The sequence below is a fragment of the Alosa pseudoharengus genome, unplaced genomic scaffold (genome assembly GCF_046254945.1).
Source record: "Alosa pseudoharengus isolate Yale_2024_CS ecotype anadromous, Long Island Sound unplaced genomic scaffold, YU_APseudo_1.1 YU_APseudo_1.1_scf_8, whole genome shotgun sequence".
In the NCBI taxonomy this organism is placed as follows: Eukaryota; Metazoa; Chordata; class Actinopteri; order Clupeiformes; family Clupeidae; genus Alosa; species Alosa pseudoharengus.
This window is the reverse complement of record NW_027468870.1, coordinates 16,843,331-16,859,917: the sequence shown is the minus strand read 5'-3', so window position 1 is coordinate 16,859,917 and position 16,587 is coordinate 16,843,331. Positions and strand designations below refer to the sequence as shown.

At 40.8% G+C, this 16,587-nt stretch overlaps 1 protein-coding gene and 1 long non-coding RNA gene across 2 annotated transcripts; one reads left to right on the top strand and one right to left on the bottom strand.

The window, feature by feature from the left end:
• Nucleotides 1-2,509: 2,509 nt before the first annotated feature.
• On the bottom strand, nt 2,510-16,115 carry fhl1b (four and a half LIM domains 1b). The gene is made up of 6 exons (XM_076274791.1): nt 15,836-16,115; nt 5,140-5,338; nt 4,579-4,753; nt 3,904-4,073; nt 3,425-3,611; nt 2,510-3,205 (listed from the first exon to the last, which is right to left on the bottom strand). The coding sequence occupies exons 2-6, from the start codon at nt 5,293-5,295 to the stop codon at nt 3,051-3,053; spliced, it is 843 nt and encodes a 280-aa protein (XP_076130906.1). The 5' UTR covers nt 5,296-5,338; nt 15,836-16,115; the 3' UTR covers nt 2,510-3,050.
• LOC143112531 (uncharacterized) lies at nt 6,455-8,981 on the top strand. The gene is made up of 4 exons (XR_012984779.1): nt 6,455-6,838; nt 7,479-7,546; nt 7,790-7,900; nt 8,031-8,981. It is a non-coding gene; the product is annotated as an uncharacterized LOC143112531 (long non-coding RNA).
• Nucleotides 16,116-16,587: the final 472 nt, after the last annotated feature.

Sequence of the window (16,587 nt, the reverse complement as noted above, 5' to 3'; positions counted from 1 at the left end):
ATATGGTATTATATGCAATGTCTTACTCCTGATAATTAAACATTCATCTGTAACTATAATATACTGTATGTAATGTAACTGTAAAGAACACTGGGACTGTACCTGCATAGATAAGAGAGGTGCCATATAGTACTAAAATACTCAGTAAAGTTGAGTAAATTTGTGTTTCTTTGTCCATCATCAACCTGGGAAAGAAGGTTTTGTTATCATTATTTTTCTATATCACCTGGGAAAATTGACTGTTTTACAGTTTAACAATTCCTATTACAAGATCAATTGACTGAAAATGGAAAATCACAATGAATTTACAGTATCATTGCGGATGGGTTTGTATATCTGTACTTGTTTGCTCCCGGGTTAATTGAGATGTACAACAGGAATGTTGTAAAGATCTTAAACCAACAGACCTCACCTGTCCACTAAAATGTTAAAGGTTTTATGGGGTCAACACTTTTACAAGTCCTTTTGATTAAACATTTCTGTCACACACACGCACACACACACACACGCACACACACACACACACACACACACACACACACACACACACACACATACTCTTTCAAGAAATTAGAAGGTGCCTACTAAGGCTTTTGTAACATAAAAAAACATACACATTGCACAGCAAAACCCAAGACACAAACATTCATTTGACATAATTAAAATATTCCATTCTATTCAAATTATTCTCTTCATTTGCTCTATTGAAATTTCTAAATCTATCCAAGACATCAGATAAAACAGTTATTTAGAACATGGACTGTTATAGCCTATGGAATACTGTTGATAGCTTATGAAATACTTTCACATGAAATGTCTGTTAATAGACACTAACATTTCTGTGTAAAAAGTTGTAAATTGTATAAACATTGTACATTTCAGTTACTTTCACTCACCCAAGTGGTCCCGTCTCTGATGATTCTTATGTAGATTAAATCCAGTGATAATGCTAACAGCACCTTTGCATTACAGCTTTGTCATTTGGCTGCAGGGATGTGTCATGTGAGCTCTGTGTGCTATGGACAGAGTTCCACCTGCCAGGGTTCCTAGTGTGTCCAGTTCCCACGCCTCCTGGTCCTTCCCAGTGAGAATTGAATTGCACCTCACACAACATCTATGGCTAGTGCCACCTCTAATAAAGAAGAAATGCTTTTTTTTTTACAATTTATTCATCCCAAAGGAAATTTGATTGTCACAATAGCATCGTCCTGTGCATGTAAACAAACACAAACATAAAAGTAAAATAAGTTTAAGAAAAAAATAAAATAATAATAATAATAATAATAAGATTATTAAATGGGTGATTTTTAACAGTGGTGTAGTCTAGTTAGCTGTAGTGGATATACTGTGATGTAGTAGTTAGCTGTATAGTGGGTATACTGTTATCAACCCCAAAATACGTATCCTTGCCTATTTTAAGTGGGTATACTGAGATGGTGATGCTTTTTAAGTGGGTATACTGCGTAGTCCTGCGTACCACGTAGACTACTACACCACTGTTTTTTAAAAAGCAGGTTTATTAATATTGAACCTTTGGGGGTTTGTGTGTTCATTTGTTGGTGCTCCAGTTAGGCTATGTGTGTATTCCCTTTTTATCCCTTTCCTCTTTTGAACATACACCCCCGTTGTGTACATTCACACGTGTGTCTCTATCCACCCATAAATCTGTGTTTGCAATGATATGCGTTTATGTGCATTAGTCTGTGTACCTAGATTTGAGGCAAGGCTGGACAAATATTTGACGAAGACAAGATTGTCACATCTATATATGTGAAAACAAGATTTTCATGGTGAAACCCATAGCATAGCAAACACAGTTTAATTTTCTTTCATTATGGCTGACAATATCTAATGAGAAATCTAGACAAAATAGATTTTTTTTTTAAAGCTTGAAAACATGGTAGTAAGAAAACAATAATAATTGAGTATGTTCATATTGACCTTGAGGAACTTGTCATAGACACGGTGTGTTATGATCTGGTGAAAGACCCCGTATATTTAAAAATAGACGATACATTGTGAGCTTACTGACATGTGTGAACATGCCCAACAGAAAAAAATACAGTATGTTCATTAAGATAATGCAAAATTGTAAAATTGTTCTGTGTCTAAAAGGGTGAATTGCAAGATTGTAATGTGCTTTTCTAAAGCATGCACTAGGTGGCATGCACACAGCTGCTCTGGGAGTCTGCTTTGGTTACTTTGGCAATTTTACTCAGCTCATGTTGTGTGGAATAAAGGGAGACACCAGCTGATAAGAATGTGAGTTAGGGAAGTGCAGTTTGCCACGTTTTCACCTTGGTTTGCTGTGTGGTTCATACTAATGTTGTACAAGTCAGATATTTTTGCTTTTGTGACAATGAACGGACTCAAAAAGATTACAGGTAAACTTGCCAGCCTTTCTAACGTCGGTCTCGTCACTCACTTGTCATCCACCTCTTCTTTCATCTAATTTTTCATGGATTTCATAGAATATGCCAGAGAAGAGCATAATACAGTATAAAAAGAGTATAGTTTATTGAACTTTATTGTAAGGTTCATAAAAAAAAATCATGGCCTAATCAGAGGTTTACTTTATATTACAGTTTTATCTCATAATACATAAGGCACATACTGAGAAACATCCATTAGTTCAATTAAACTATCAGTGAAAGGTCAAAATTTGTCCTGGCTAGGTTGAGATGGACAATTACAAAAGTTGATTTTTAGGTTCAGTGCAGTACGATTATAAACTGACACAAAACCTGGGTACAGATTAAGGCTATTCAATGATTCTGCTGAGAAACAACAGTGATCCATTCAACACTGTTTGATAAAGGGGCAAGATAACATACATTTGACACTCTATTGCATTAAGACAGAGACACATATCTCAGATGCAGAAGGCATGATCAGTACCTAAATCACAGAGTAAGCTTTATATGATACATGAAAACCCCATCTGGACGACTAAGGACTGACATCTGTTAAGCGTGACACTGATATTCTATACATGATTGCACCATATCCTGTAAGGCAGGTCAGGGCCTCTGGTCCAGTTCAGCCTGAGCTCACAGCTTCTTAGCGCAGTCGGAGCAGTAGATGGAGCCGGCTTCAGCGATGAAGCGCTTGTCAGCCAGATTGATGGAGCACTTCTTGCAGTTGAAGCAGTACTCATGCCAGGAGCCGCCCTCGTAGTTCACTACGTTTGTGGCTTTACCAAACCCTAGGCGACAAGAATAACGATTGTATGTAATAATGATTCATGAAAATGATCAATACTGTGAAAATAGTCATCAGAAAGAGAGGGGTTGTGTGTGTGTGTGTGACAGAGAGATATAGAGAAAGAGAGAAAGAGAGTGAGAGAAAGAGCAAAGGAGAGAGACACTATAAATGTAGTGTGTGTGGATGCATGCGCATGTGTGAGTAGTTCTACCCTCCTGACCTGTGATAGGATTGTTGCATCCTGTGCATTTCTTTGCCACGGTGCTCTTGTAGCAGTCCACACAGAAGGGCTTCTCCTCATGCGAGGTGAAGCGGGTCCCAGCCAGGGGCTTCCTGCACTTGGTGCAGACAAAACAGTCTGAATGCCAGGGCTGGTCCTGGTAGTTCACGCCTCCAGTGGTGATGGGCTGGGAAGACAATAAATACAGCCTTTAGAGCATCCTCAATACTTACATTTATTACAAATCCAGCATTGTCCCAATCAGTTATAGCTGATAGCTAAGGACCACACGTTTTCACAAATTAACAAGCAAAACAAGAACCAACATGATAAACAGTTGAATAAAAAGCATGTATATGCTGGTATAACTTCATGACAAGGTCTTCCCCAGTTGCAAACTGACTTGCAGCTATGTAGAGCTGAATACTGCAATGAGGTGATGAGAGTTTCCCCCTTTTAGACAGTTTTAAATAGTTTACCTGCTTACAGCTAGCGCAATGCTTGGCAAACTTCCTCTCATGGCAGTGGGTGCAGTACACATTGTCGTTCTTGGTCATGAAACTCTGGGAGCGGATGGGCTTTTTACATTGGTAGCAGGTGAAGCACTCCTCATGCCACACGTTGCCCTTGTACTCTACATTCTCAGAGCCTGCAGGTGCACAGTGGGGTCATTCTTTGAAGTGATAAATATTGCATTATACTTATCAGACATGATAATAATATAGATATTTAGTCACTGGAGTAGTTAATAACGTCCTGATGTCACCTAAGCATTTGCTGCATCACACAATCAGTTACCAGCTGAACCGCTCAAACAAATATTTACCAAAGTCACATGGGGCATCACAGTGCTTGGAGCTCACATTGCAGTGCCTTTTGGAAATGTGTCAAATAAATGCTGACAACACTTAAACCTGGCTTCTGCAGGTTTAGAACAACACATCTAATCTAACAACACAAATAGATGGTCAGATAGAAGATCCCCCAACCAATCAACACCTGATTCTACATGGATGTGATTCTAAACATTTACCAATCAATCAACTTGTGATTTTAGATGCATCACCTAAACAACATTTCATAGCAAACAGAGACACACTAACAAGTATGAAAAGTTATTGGGGGGGGGGGCATGGAGGGGTTGGGGACCTCACCTGCCAGTATGGGCTTGTAACAGCCATGGCAACGTGGAGCATCCTCGCGGGAGCTGCATTTCCCACACAGGATGCGGTCATCCTTGGTGCTAAAGGACTCCTTGGCCAGGGGCTTGTAGCACTTGGCGCAGCGGAAGCAAGCCTCGTGCCAGTAACGGTTCTTATGGTGCAGCTCCTGGTGTGGAAGGGGAAGGGTGAAGAAAGGATGAGTGAACTCAGCACTGTGGGTAACCGCATTATAGTATCTAATCATAGGATGAATATGAGATACTACAGATGTGCTACTTGTCTGTCAACCTCAGCATTTCTATCATGTAGTCATGCAGTGAAGACCAACTTGTAACAAAGCTTTGATAAAATAGGAGATTAATTAATTCACTTATTTTATGTAACCATGTTGGTCCATACAAAGATCCATACACGAGCACTGTCCATACAGACCAACATTGAGAGACATGAGAGCAAAGTTGATCCAATATAGCACTGTTATTGGATCACAGACCAACGGTCAAACTCCCCAGTGGCTATGATGGCCACTCAGGAAGATTGCAGCTTCCTTACCTTCGAGTCAGCCCCGATGGGGCGACGGCATTCGACGCAGTTGTTGGCGCAGAACTTCTCGAAGCAGCGCATGCACACGGGCTTCTCCTCCTTCTTGATGTACTTCTTGCCGTTCAGGTCGTCGCGGCAGTAGAAACAGTCGAAGCGGTCCGTCATGACTGCAGACTGGGAGGGCTGGCGTCTGGACCTGTGTGTGTGTCTGTGAGAGAGAGAGTCACCACGGGTACAGGAGAGAGGGTGCGGCATCAGTGAGTAAGCTCTGTGTGTATATGAGTGACCCATGGCCAAAGCACTGAACGGAAGAAAGGGGTTGCTAGGCAATACACGGCCAATGCACGACCGGATTATGACACATAGTAACATGATCTTATTTGGAAATGGATGAATGTCAGTCAGATGTCAGAGACAGAGCACAGGGATGAGAGGGGGGGGGGGGTTGACAGAGGGAGAGGAACAGAGAGAGGAAGGCAAGGGAAGCAATTGTTTGGAGACAAGAAGCCATTTACACTGTAATTCTGAGGTTTACCAGTAAAGTTTTACATCCGCCAGACATAACATAACGTCTGGCTTTTACATAGACTGGCGAAGTAAGACTATCCTTGTTATGACATACCAAAGACAGAAAGAAAGAGAGGAAAAAAGACACTTAAGAAGCTAGGGGGCTCTGTGCTCCTGACAATGCATCGTGCCGTTGGGACCGCCCTAGGAAGCCATGGTGCGATATGTTTGCTCGGACATATTACTGATAAGACTGTGTTTGTTCCTCTTTTCCTTTCACAGAACAGGAACATTAGCGCAAGACACAGCAGCTTGGACAGGTATTGCGTAATCGCAACTGGTAACAAAGCTATCTTCCTGTGCGATACGTTCCACATGTCTGATCCATGCCTAGAAATGGCAAGGGCTTGGTTACGAAGCAACAACATGGGCAAACCAATAGGAAGGAAGATATGGACTTCTGCTGCAGCAATACTCAGTAATTTCATTTCAAGCTCAATACAACATCTGATACCAGGGGAGGATCTGTCCTTTTGTTTTTCAAATTGGATTTATTATCTTAATTAGGTCTCAGTGTCATCTCTCATGTCCAGCAACCACACACAAATGAATCTGTCTAGGACAGACTGAATTGAATTTGGGTGAGTGATAGGTCAGGTATATACTCTTTTGATCCCGTGAGGAAAATTTGAACAACTGTGAACAACTTAGTAGGCAGTGCTAAATCCATTTCAACCTCACATGGTAATTCCAAGGGTTCCCTCATCAGTCAAAACAACTTCTTCTCATATTTGAAATGAAGTCATTCGTGGCAGTAAAGGACACAGAACGTGGGTCAACATAACATAGGGGTACGGTTGGGGTACATTTTTGTTCTTTTAGGTACAACTTTTGACCCTGTACCTTAAAGGGAACAAAATTGAGCCCCTAAAGTACTAATATGTACCGTTCCTGGATCATTAATGTACCTTTTCGCAAAGGGACCATATTTGTACCTAAGGGTACAAAAAGTACATGGCCTGTCACTCAAAAGTTGTTGGGGGAGGAGATTCGGGACGGGAGCAACCGTTATTTTCCCCCTCAACTTTGTTCATCTCACTCACCAAGAAATGGAGCAACTTTCAGTGAGGAGCTTGGTGTGAGAAAACACATGTGCAGGATGGAATAATCTTTGTGGAAGAGGAGGCAAAGCTATTCAGAGGTAAGGTGTAGTTGCAATTTATCAAAATTTGGTTTGTACATTGTAAATAGCCTACTGTTACAGTAATGGAGTCAGATTGTTGGCTTAAAGGCTAACATTAGCATTCGCTAGCAACTTAGCCTAGGTTAGCTATGAATTCAGATATTTTTAAATGGAGTTCAAACTCCTTCAATAATGCATGACTATCGTGATAAATGGTAAGGAAATGATTTGTGTGTGTGTTTTATCTACTATTTCCCATGTCAATGTTAAGTTTTTGTGGAAGCCATTAAAGCCAACTTTCACTAGCAATCATTATCCTAACTAGCTTAGCCCATAGATATATGAGCATATCCTAGCACTGTTAGCCATACATACTTGCTAACTTCCCTGAAAGGCTGGTTTAATATCAACGGTAGTGCAGGTGAAAGAAGCCTGGTAAGTGCATACATGCAGTAAGCATGATCACTCTCAACACTGTCATTTTGTTTAGGTGAAAATTAATTAGTTGAGTTGCCTATGTTCACCAGAACATCCTGGTTGTCATTGCTTATCTAGTTAGAAGCTAGAGGGAGCAACTCAGAACCATTCTATAATGTTATGAAGTTACTCAGAGCTTGATAATGGTCTAAAGTAAATCTAACGTTAATCCTTCTCACAGATACCCACCAAGGCAGAACATGGCCACTTGGAAGTAAGCTTACCTTTCCTAAAGGATCTAATGGCTACGTAAGTTACCCAACTTGGTGTTTTTTTTGTAATGGTATTTTTCTTATTGATGTTAAATACATATAGAAAAGTATTGCATAATAAATTATGCAAATTATAATAATACAGACAACTTTTAGATTTTTTTTTTGTCCAATAGCAATTTATATATTGGTTAAGATTATCTTTGTGCTATTTCATTGTTGTGTCATTTTGTTTAATTATATTATTCTATTGCATGGCATTTGTCTCTCAAACACATAGTGGAGCAGGCAGCTTTTGTTCATGAAGCTACGGTGAAAAGGAGTAAGGAGAAGTTTGGGAGAGTCAGCCGGTCCATGGAACTTGTAATGACTCAACGCTGATCTATGCCAGGTGAGCAGATTCATATAGTTACATACATGTATTAGACAAGGTATTTTACACAATCTGTCTGAGGCTATTTATTTGTGTGGTTGAAAAAAATCTTATTCTGAGGTTTGTGTTTGCATTTTGCTTCCAACAGATGTAAAACCCCTGCTGTCATTGGTGAGGCTACCACTGCTATTGAAAATATGTGAACGTCCTGTAGATCAAGTAAGGTTCCAGTCTAAGTCAAAGTGGATATATGCAGAGGAACAGAAGTTGAAGAGGGGGAAAACAGCAGCCTCTACTGCTGTTGACCTTTACTTAGCACACTCTCCTGAAGAATATGTTGGATTTCTGCCAGTTTTTGAAATTGAACTTTGGTGCCTTTTGAGACTCTTGCCTTTTTAGTGGCTCGCCTCATGATTGGAAGGATTGGAGTGTGTTTTCTGATTGATTGATTTATTGGTGAGGTAATGAACATTGTAACAATATATTGTAAATTTTTACAGGCTTGCTAATATTTCCCAAAGGCTTGCACATTGTTTTCTGAGATACTACTCTAAAATGTCGCTATATGACTCATTACATCACACATATCGTTCACTCAATTCTATGGTGTATGCACTGTGAATGAGATCTAAGATCATAGCTACTAAGTTACTGCAAGGACTTTGTTAATTTTGCAACGTGTAATGGTTATGGCAAGCAGATACTGTATTTTCATCACTGTCACATACACGAGTATTAACATGAACTTGAAAGCATACAAGGTTTGTTGGAGTAATTACTAGCTCAAATATTGGTATTTTATAGATCATATAAAGGTGTTATTAGTGCTATCGTGCAAATTAATATATTTTTTTCCTTCTGCGTATAAACACAATGTGGCTATTCAGGCAAAATATTGTAAACCAAAGTGTTTTATTATTTACACTTACATTAAGAGTCATAACATGTTTTACGTGAATATGTATATTGATATGGATATAAGATATTTTGATGTTTTGATATGAATGTGTTTTTAATATGAACATGTTAACATTTATTGTACCTGTATTCATGTGAAGTATTGTGTGTAATATCCCCCCAGAATAAACATTTAAATGTACTTATTGGTTGTGCATATATTTTAGTTATACCACCTTAAATTTTCACTGGGGTTGTACCCTTGAAGTACAGAATAGTACCTTTTAAGGGTACTATGTGATAATGATACATACAGGTACATTTTAGTCATTGCAGGTACACAAGTGTACCTTGATGGGTACAGATGGCTAGGGTACACAAATGTACCTGCATTCATAGGTACAGTATTGTACTTCAAAAGGGTACTGCCCCAGCGACAAGCATTTGTACCGACTTAGGTACACACTGGTACTTCCATTTCTTAGAGTGAAGCCGTAAAAAAAAGGTAAAAGAATGCGGAATGCTTCTGTCTAGTGTATGTTGCTTTTGCACACGTTCAGCTGACACAGTTTCCATATTTATCTGAATGACTGGCGGGGAGTATCAAATCAAGGTCTGTGTGTCAGCGAACACCGGGTGTGAATCTGGTCCTAGACATGCCTGCACATATGTCAGCATTGCTATGTGGTGAACGATGGAATGCTCTTGCAATGTCTTGGTTTTGGATGAGACCATCCACACAAGAATGCCTGTCAGCTCTGCTACAAACACAGCAACAAACAGTATCGGCACAATCAGCGTAATCAGATTACTAACAAACAAACACAAAAGGATGACAAAATATTTCACAGTCTAAACAGTTAGGGTTGAATGGTCTTATAAACGTTTCTTAGAATGGGTTGTGGCGAATGTGTCATGAGAGGACTATTTGGAGTTCCAAATGGACTTTCTTATAAGAAGTTCTGTTGTGGTTGTGGATGAATGCTGCGTGTTTAATCAGTGTAGAGTGCTAGAGCAGCTGTTTGTACAATTTCTGCATTACAACTGTAATGAGTGACTGTAGACATGCCAGAAATGAGTGTGTGTGTGTGTATGCGTGCGTGCTTGTGTGTGTGTATGTGTGAGTATCGTCTGGAAAGTGGGCCACTGCTTTAGGCCTGACCACAGTACTAAAAAGCCTGCCATTTCAACCACAGCGCATAAGCACACATATTTCTTTTTAACAATGCAACATGTCTACACTGAATACACAAGTTATTTATGGAAAAAAAGACTTTATTCTTCATATTCTAAAATGTTGATTTAATCAACATGCCAATAAACATCAACATGCCATGTCTCACTAAAAAGTCTGGCAGATTAAAGTCTTATGTCATGCAGAAAGTTCCAGAACTACAGAGATTCATATTTGTAACGGCAGATCTCTCTCCTGCAGTGTCTGTTTTGCAACGCCGTTCCCTGAACTTTCTTTGTGGCCTGGATATGGTTCACAGGGAGGAGGCCCCCAGATCCGTTCTCAAATCTCAGGGCTCCTCCTGAGTTGACAGCCGACAGTGACCTCCCTCCCTGCACTTTTTTCTCCCCTTTCTTCCTTTTTACAGGCTGTGCTGCTGCTTCTGCTACGTCTCCACTTCACTGTCCCTGTGCAACAGTGATGAAAGCACCACCCCAAAGCTCTTACCATTCTTCTTTTCATTTCTTGTGCTGAAATAATGCACTGTACAGTTTTAGTAGTGCTTTCTTTCTTTCTTTCTTTTTCTTTCTTTTTTTTTTCTTTCTTTCTCTCTCTCTTCTTACACAATGTCCTGAGACAGACAGACAGACAGACAGACACACACACACACACACACACACACACACACACACACACACATTCCCAAGCTAAGTTTCCTCTTGTTATTTCAAGACCCATCCACGTCTGTCGATCAGCTGGAGGGACTCACTAGGAAACACTGTCAAAGGAGGGCAAAGGAGACACTGTCTCTATCAAAATCATTAACAGGCCACCCGCCTCTCTTCCTTCCCCTGAACAAATTCAAACACTCACCCCTGTTACCTGGAGAAACCCGCAAATATGCAACAGAGCCCAGGCATGCATCAACAGGAAGACAGGACCATGCCAACACTGACATCACACATGGTCACGGAAGCCACCTTAAAATCTCTTGCCCTCTTCCCTCGCAGTGCTGAAATCTGATTTGGATCTATCTAGCGATCGAATCGATCTAATCTGATCGCTGAATCAGAGAGCGGGTAACTCTTGCATGCAGCATGCGGGGGAAACAGTTGGCAAGGTGCCCACTGCTCTGTGTTTGCCCATGGGCACGTTTCTTTGTGCCTGTGTGCATAAGTCATTCACATCAAGACCTTCAACTGAAGGTTAGATACTGGGACATGGGAACAGTCAAGAGTCAAGAACGTCAACAACATCTAACTCTTCCCTCTAAAACCATAAAAAAAAACATATCCTCATACATCCATACACACACATCTTTCAAACTCACTCTTTCTCTCTCTCCTTTGCTCTCCGTTTCTTCCCTCCGTCTGACTGGGGAGGTTGTTTTTTAAACATAGGCGATAGAAGGGTGTGGTGCTGTTCTTTACCACTAGACGTGACCAAATTAGAAATGGGGAATGACATCATGCAACTATACAACTATACAACTGGTGGCACGCCTGTCTTTCACTGAAAGCTGAAACACACACACACACACACACACACACACACACACACACACACACACACACACATGTACAATTGGGGAGAAATGGATGCGCAAGCACACACACACATACGCACACACGCACACACAAATGCTTTCCCCCATCTACAGTAACCAAAGTAAGGAATGAGGAGCTGAATAAAGTCTCCCATGCCTCTCAAATTAAAGACATCAATTCCCATAGGCACCCGTGCACAAACACACTTCGGGGCAGAGTGATAAGTTTTAAAGAGAAATGGCAAGGAGTGCAAATCTGTCTGGCTGCACAGCTGGGAAAACACTGGGGGTCTCGGCTGGGTGTTATACTGGCATGATCTCCTCCCTCAAGAATGTGGGGAAAATCGAGGAGGCAGGAAGGCTGGAGAACAGTGGCAGAACCTGAGCCAGATGACTGACTACCGGCAAAGAAACACACACACACACACACACACACTCTCGCTCTCTTTTTTTCTCTTTCACTCTAACACACACACACACACACACACACACACACACACACACACACACACACACACACACACACATACACACACACACACACACACAGATGTACAGAGAGAAAAAGAGAGAGCGAGACAGACAGAGAACTGCATCATGGGGAACACAAAAACGGTGAAACACAAGGCTCACACATTAGTATCCCTCCCTTTCCTGTCAATATTTCCCTGTGGAAGATAAGAGCTGGGTAGCAACTGCACAGAAATGTTTCATGACGGCACAAGGCATGTTCATGCAAGGCACCGTGAAGCAAACATGCTGAAATTGTTTGGACAATGATAATGAGGAATATCAGGAATTTGCTCAACACCAGTCTCACAGTTAGGCCTACAATAATCCAGACATTCATATGCAGATGGGCACACAGACAGACACGCGCACACACACACATACACACACACACACAGAGAGAAAGTGACTGTATTTATCTACGTATGACAGCAATCTTATCTATCAGCAGACAATAATATAATATACACAATTTCTACATAAGGTCTAAGAAGTGATAATATGCACAGTCATATACACATGCATGTGTGCACACAAACAGCCTTAGAGGAGACCACCTCATGTTTATAGTGCCATCATACTGTATGTGAGCAATCCCTGAACTTGTGCATGGTAAAGCTAACACAAACTCTTTTGATTGACAGTGGGATGGACCAAAACCACATCGCTTTCAACTTGCCTATTGCCTATGATCACATTTCTATCATCCTGTAGCTATGCAACCAAACCAAACTACACACAAACAAGCACAAAAACCATTAGTCATTTCCTATATGACTAAGCATTCCTGCTAATTTCACACCTAATTGGGTATACAGTTTTACAAGGCAGCCTGTAATGCACTGACTCACTGAAGGCACATCAAATTTCAACAGATTTCAATGTCAACATATTCTCTTCTGACTGAAATCCGTGAATAGCAGTGCCAAAGGCCCTCTGGAAGGATCTCTGAAATGAGAAATCCACCCGTGAAACATGCTCTTACTCCAGTGGGAGGCTTAAGAAGAGCCTCCTACAGTACATGGATCACTTGTACAAATCTTTTTCTCAGACATCTTTAAATAGCAAAGAAAACACTCTGGCAGAATTCATCTAAAGAATGGGGGATGTTGGGGGTGACTGCCTATGGAAGCACGGAAGCACGAAAACTGACGTTTCTCCGATGTTCTCCACACGCACGCACGCACGCACGCACGCACTCAGACTGGAACCAATCGATCTGGGAAGAGCTTGAGACAGGGGAAACAATGCACAAACTAAAAGCGCTAAACTCTCTGGCCTTGGGTGTGCAACTGCTCAGCAGCCTTAGGAGAGGGAAATACCTCATCTGCGCTCACTATATAAATAGGCTACATATAATAGGTTTCTTTACCAAGCTGTCGGCTGCTGGATGTGGACTGTGTGATGAGGCCTATTCAAATGACCCCCCAAGCCCTTGCAGGAGTAATTAAATAACACTTGAATGGCTAAATAATAAATAAATAATAGTTAGTGTAAACATGTGTATTTGTTTTCAGATTTATTCTCCACTTTCATTCCTCACAAGCTCAGCTCAGCTTGTCTGAATGTCAGTGCTCGAGATGACTGAATTATGTCTGTCCTGATCCCTGATTCTTGTTGCCATGTTGTGATGATGTACCAATTTAGCGACTCCAAACACACACAGACACACAGTCAAATCTAAATGGGGAAACAGGGAAAAATGAAAACACTGATTTTGATGGTTGTGAAAAACAATACAAAGGAGTTTCAAACTAGCATATCATGGTCAGAAAAAAAAGTCTAAAATCATAAGAACAACCTGATTTGTTTTAAAGAACACAAAGTGATCAAGAGATTAAAATGTGTTTGAAAAGCCAGAGTACACTGCAACATAGAGAAAATATTGCCTCGTCTATCTTGCATTCTGCATTCCTCTCCACTATTCTTAGCCACTCAAGGCCCATGGAAGGCCCATGGAAGGCCCATGGAAGGAAATGTTTTCGGATTACTCTGAACAATGAGTTGAGACCCAGTCCTGACGATGTGGTCAGTGTAGTGGTCTGTGGTGTGCGGGGATATTCTGAGTGTCAGCACGTTGGTCAAAGCCATTCAGGGACCCATGAATTTCATTTGTACTCTCTCTCTCTATTTCTCTCTCTCACACACACACACACACACACACACACACATACATGCATGTGCACACACACACACACACACACAGACACACACAGACATGCATGCACACACGCACACACACACACACACACACACACACACACACACACGACGAGCAGATGCACACAGACACACACACACACATTTGTTTACTAGTGTTACTAGGAATCTATAACAATTGTATTTTATTTTTTTAAATTAATACTCAAGTACCTTAGTATTTTAGACTATGAGTGCTGTTTGAAAACTCTCTCTCTTTCTCTCTCTCTTTCTCTCTGTGTGTGAGAGAGAGAGAGACAAAGAAAGAAAGAAAGAAAACGAGAGGAAAAGAATGAGTGAATTTGTTTGAGTGAGTTGTGTGTTTGAGGATGATGACAGATTTTCAGGCATTTCTGTCCTGCTGTGCTGACTGCAGTGTACACCCACCCACACACACACACACACACACACACACACACACACACACACCCGGCGATCAGATGTACACAGACGCACATACATACATTTATTTAGTACTAATATTACTAGGAATCTATAACAATTTTATTTTATTTTAAAAATGAATACTCAAGATATGAACCTTACATTGGCCACTTAGTATTTACCATGAGTGCTGTATGAAAACACTTTCTCTCTCTCTCTCTCTGAGATATGTATGTGTATGAGTGAGAGAGAGAGACAAGGAAAGAAAGAAAGAAAGAAAGAAAGAAAGAAAGAGAAAACGAGAGGAAAAGTGTGAAAATTAGTGAATTTGAGTGAGTTGTGTGTTTGAGGATGATGACAGATTTTCAGACATTTCTGTCTCGCTGTGCTTAACATGCTGCATTGTACACACACACACACACACACACACACTAACACGTAGCCTATGAAGAGTAAAATAACAGTAGAAGAATGTTAATTGTTAAGAGGGGTGCCTTTTAGGCTCCTGCACATGCCCTGGCCACAGAGCACACCCTCCCCAGAGTGAAAAAATCTTAACAAGAAACAGCCGTCATATTTATAACCAGCATGCAGAGAATGTATAGGCCTACAGCCAACGCCCCTCCGATAGACTATTTCATTATATAAAAGTTAATGTTTTTTCCCCCTAATGCAGTCTTTGAATACTGACCAAATCAACACCTTCGTGAAACAACTGGAGGAAATAAGGTGGATAGTGCGGAAGGAACGGTTATGTCTCACAGACTAGATGCTCATCACATTGGGCCTTTTTAAACATGATCAAAGAGGGTAAAAGTCTCACTCAGGTGAAATAAAACAGTCTGGTGAGAACTGCTGACAGTGTGATTTCAGTAGAAAAATGGGGGAAACGTATAGACTCTTGGAAAATTAAGAAACGTTTAGCTTTTTCCATTCCATTTTCCAGTTTATCGGCAAAAGCTAAGGTGAAAAAAAGCATTCCTCAATTACATAATTATGCGATAAACCCTCACACCACAATGTAGCCCACTCTACTGACATTAATTCTGTCTACAATTTACAATCTACAATAACGGTCTGGTGCCAGTGCGTTTTACGGCGCATTGCGCAATATGACTGTAATGTCTGAAACTTAATCTAGCTTATTTGCAGTAACATGGTTATAAGTTATTTCAGGGTAACGAAACTATAGACTACAATACAAATAGATAGAAAGTTAGAAAACGTTACAACTTTTACTCACCACCAGGAAATCAGAGTATAATATTGTGCACGCTCTCCTGTCCAAGTTTCCTTTGCACTTTGAACAACCCGCATAAACCCTGCACGTAGTCTAAAGGAAAAGACTTGAAAAGAAGACAGGATATGATCAAAATTCTACAGTCACCGTCTCAACGAACCAGGAGTTCTCAGTCCATGCTACCATTGGTTTAAGACCGTGGGGCATGTACTTCCCTTACAGCTTGCCTAACCATGAGTTGGAAACCGACGACTGTCTCCTCCGGGATAGAGCGCCAGTCTTGTTGTTCATGTAAGTTGCTATGGTAGCCTGTTTATATGGACTATGAAAGCCATGCAGCCTAATTATGCAAGCCCACATGAAAGAAACGGCCATTCCTTTCCCACTCCAATACCATTGCGAACTCTTTAAGCGTTAACATTTTCAAATATGTCGTTTACCCCTTGAGAATGATTCTGGTGTGGAAAAAAATGCATGCTGCTACACTTCAGGGCGAATGATGTCCCATAGTGTAGCCTACATGGTTAGAGTTTGTGATCCCTATGTGCTATTCAGATGAATAGAGTATGTCGGATGTTTTCCCGTGACCATTTTTTAAAAGTCTGTTCTGAATTATGACATGCAGTCCATTTTGCCTCCAAGTGAACCAAAGTACACAGTAAACATGTTAAAAAAATGTGATATGCAAATTACCCAAGCGGTAAAATGTTACCGCACAATCCTATCGCAGAAAAAACAACTTTATCTAAAGGCAT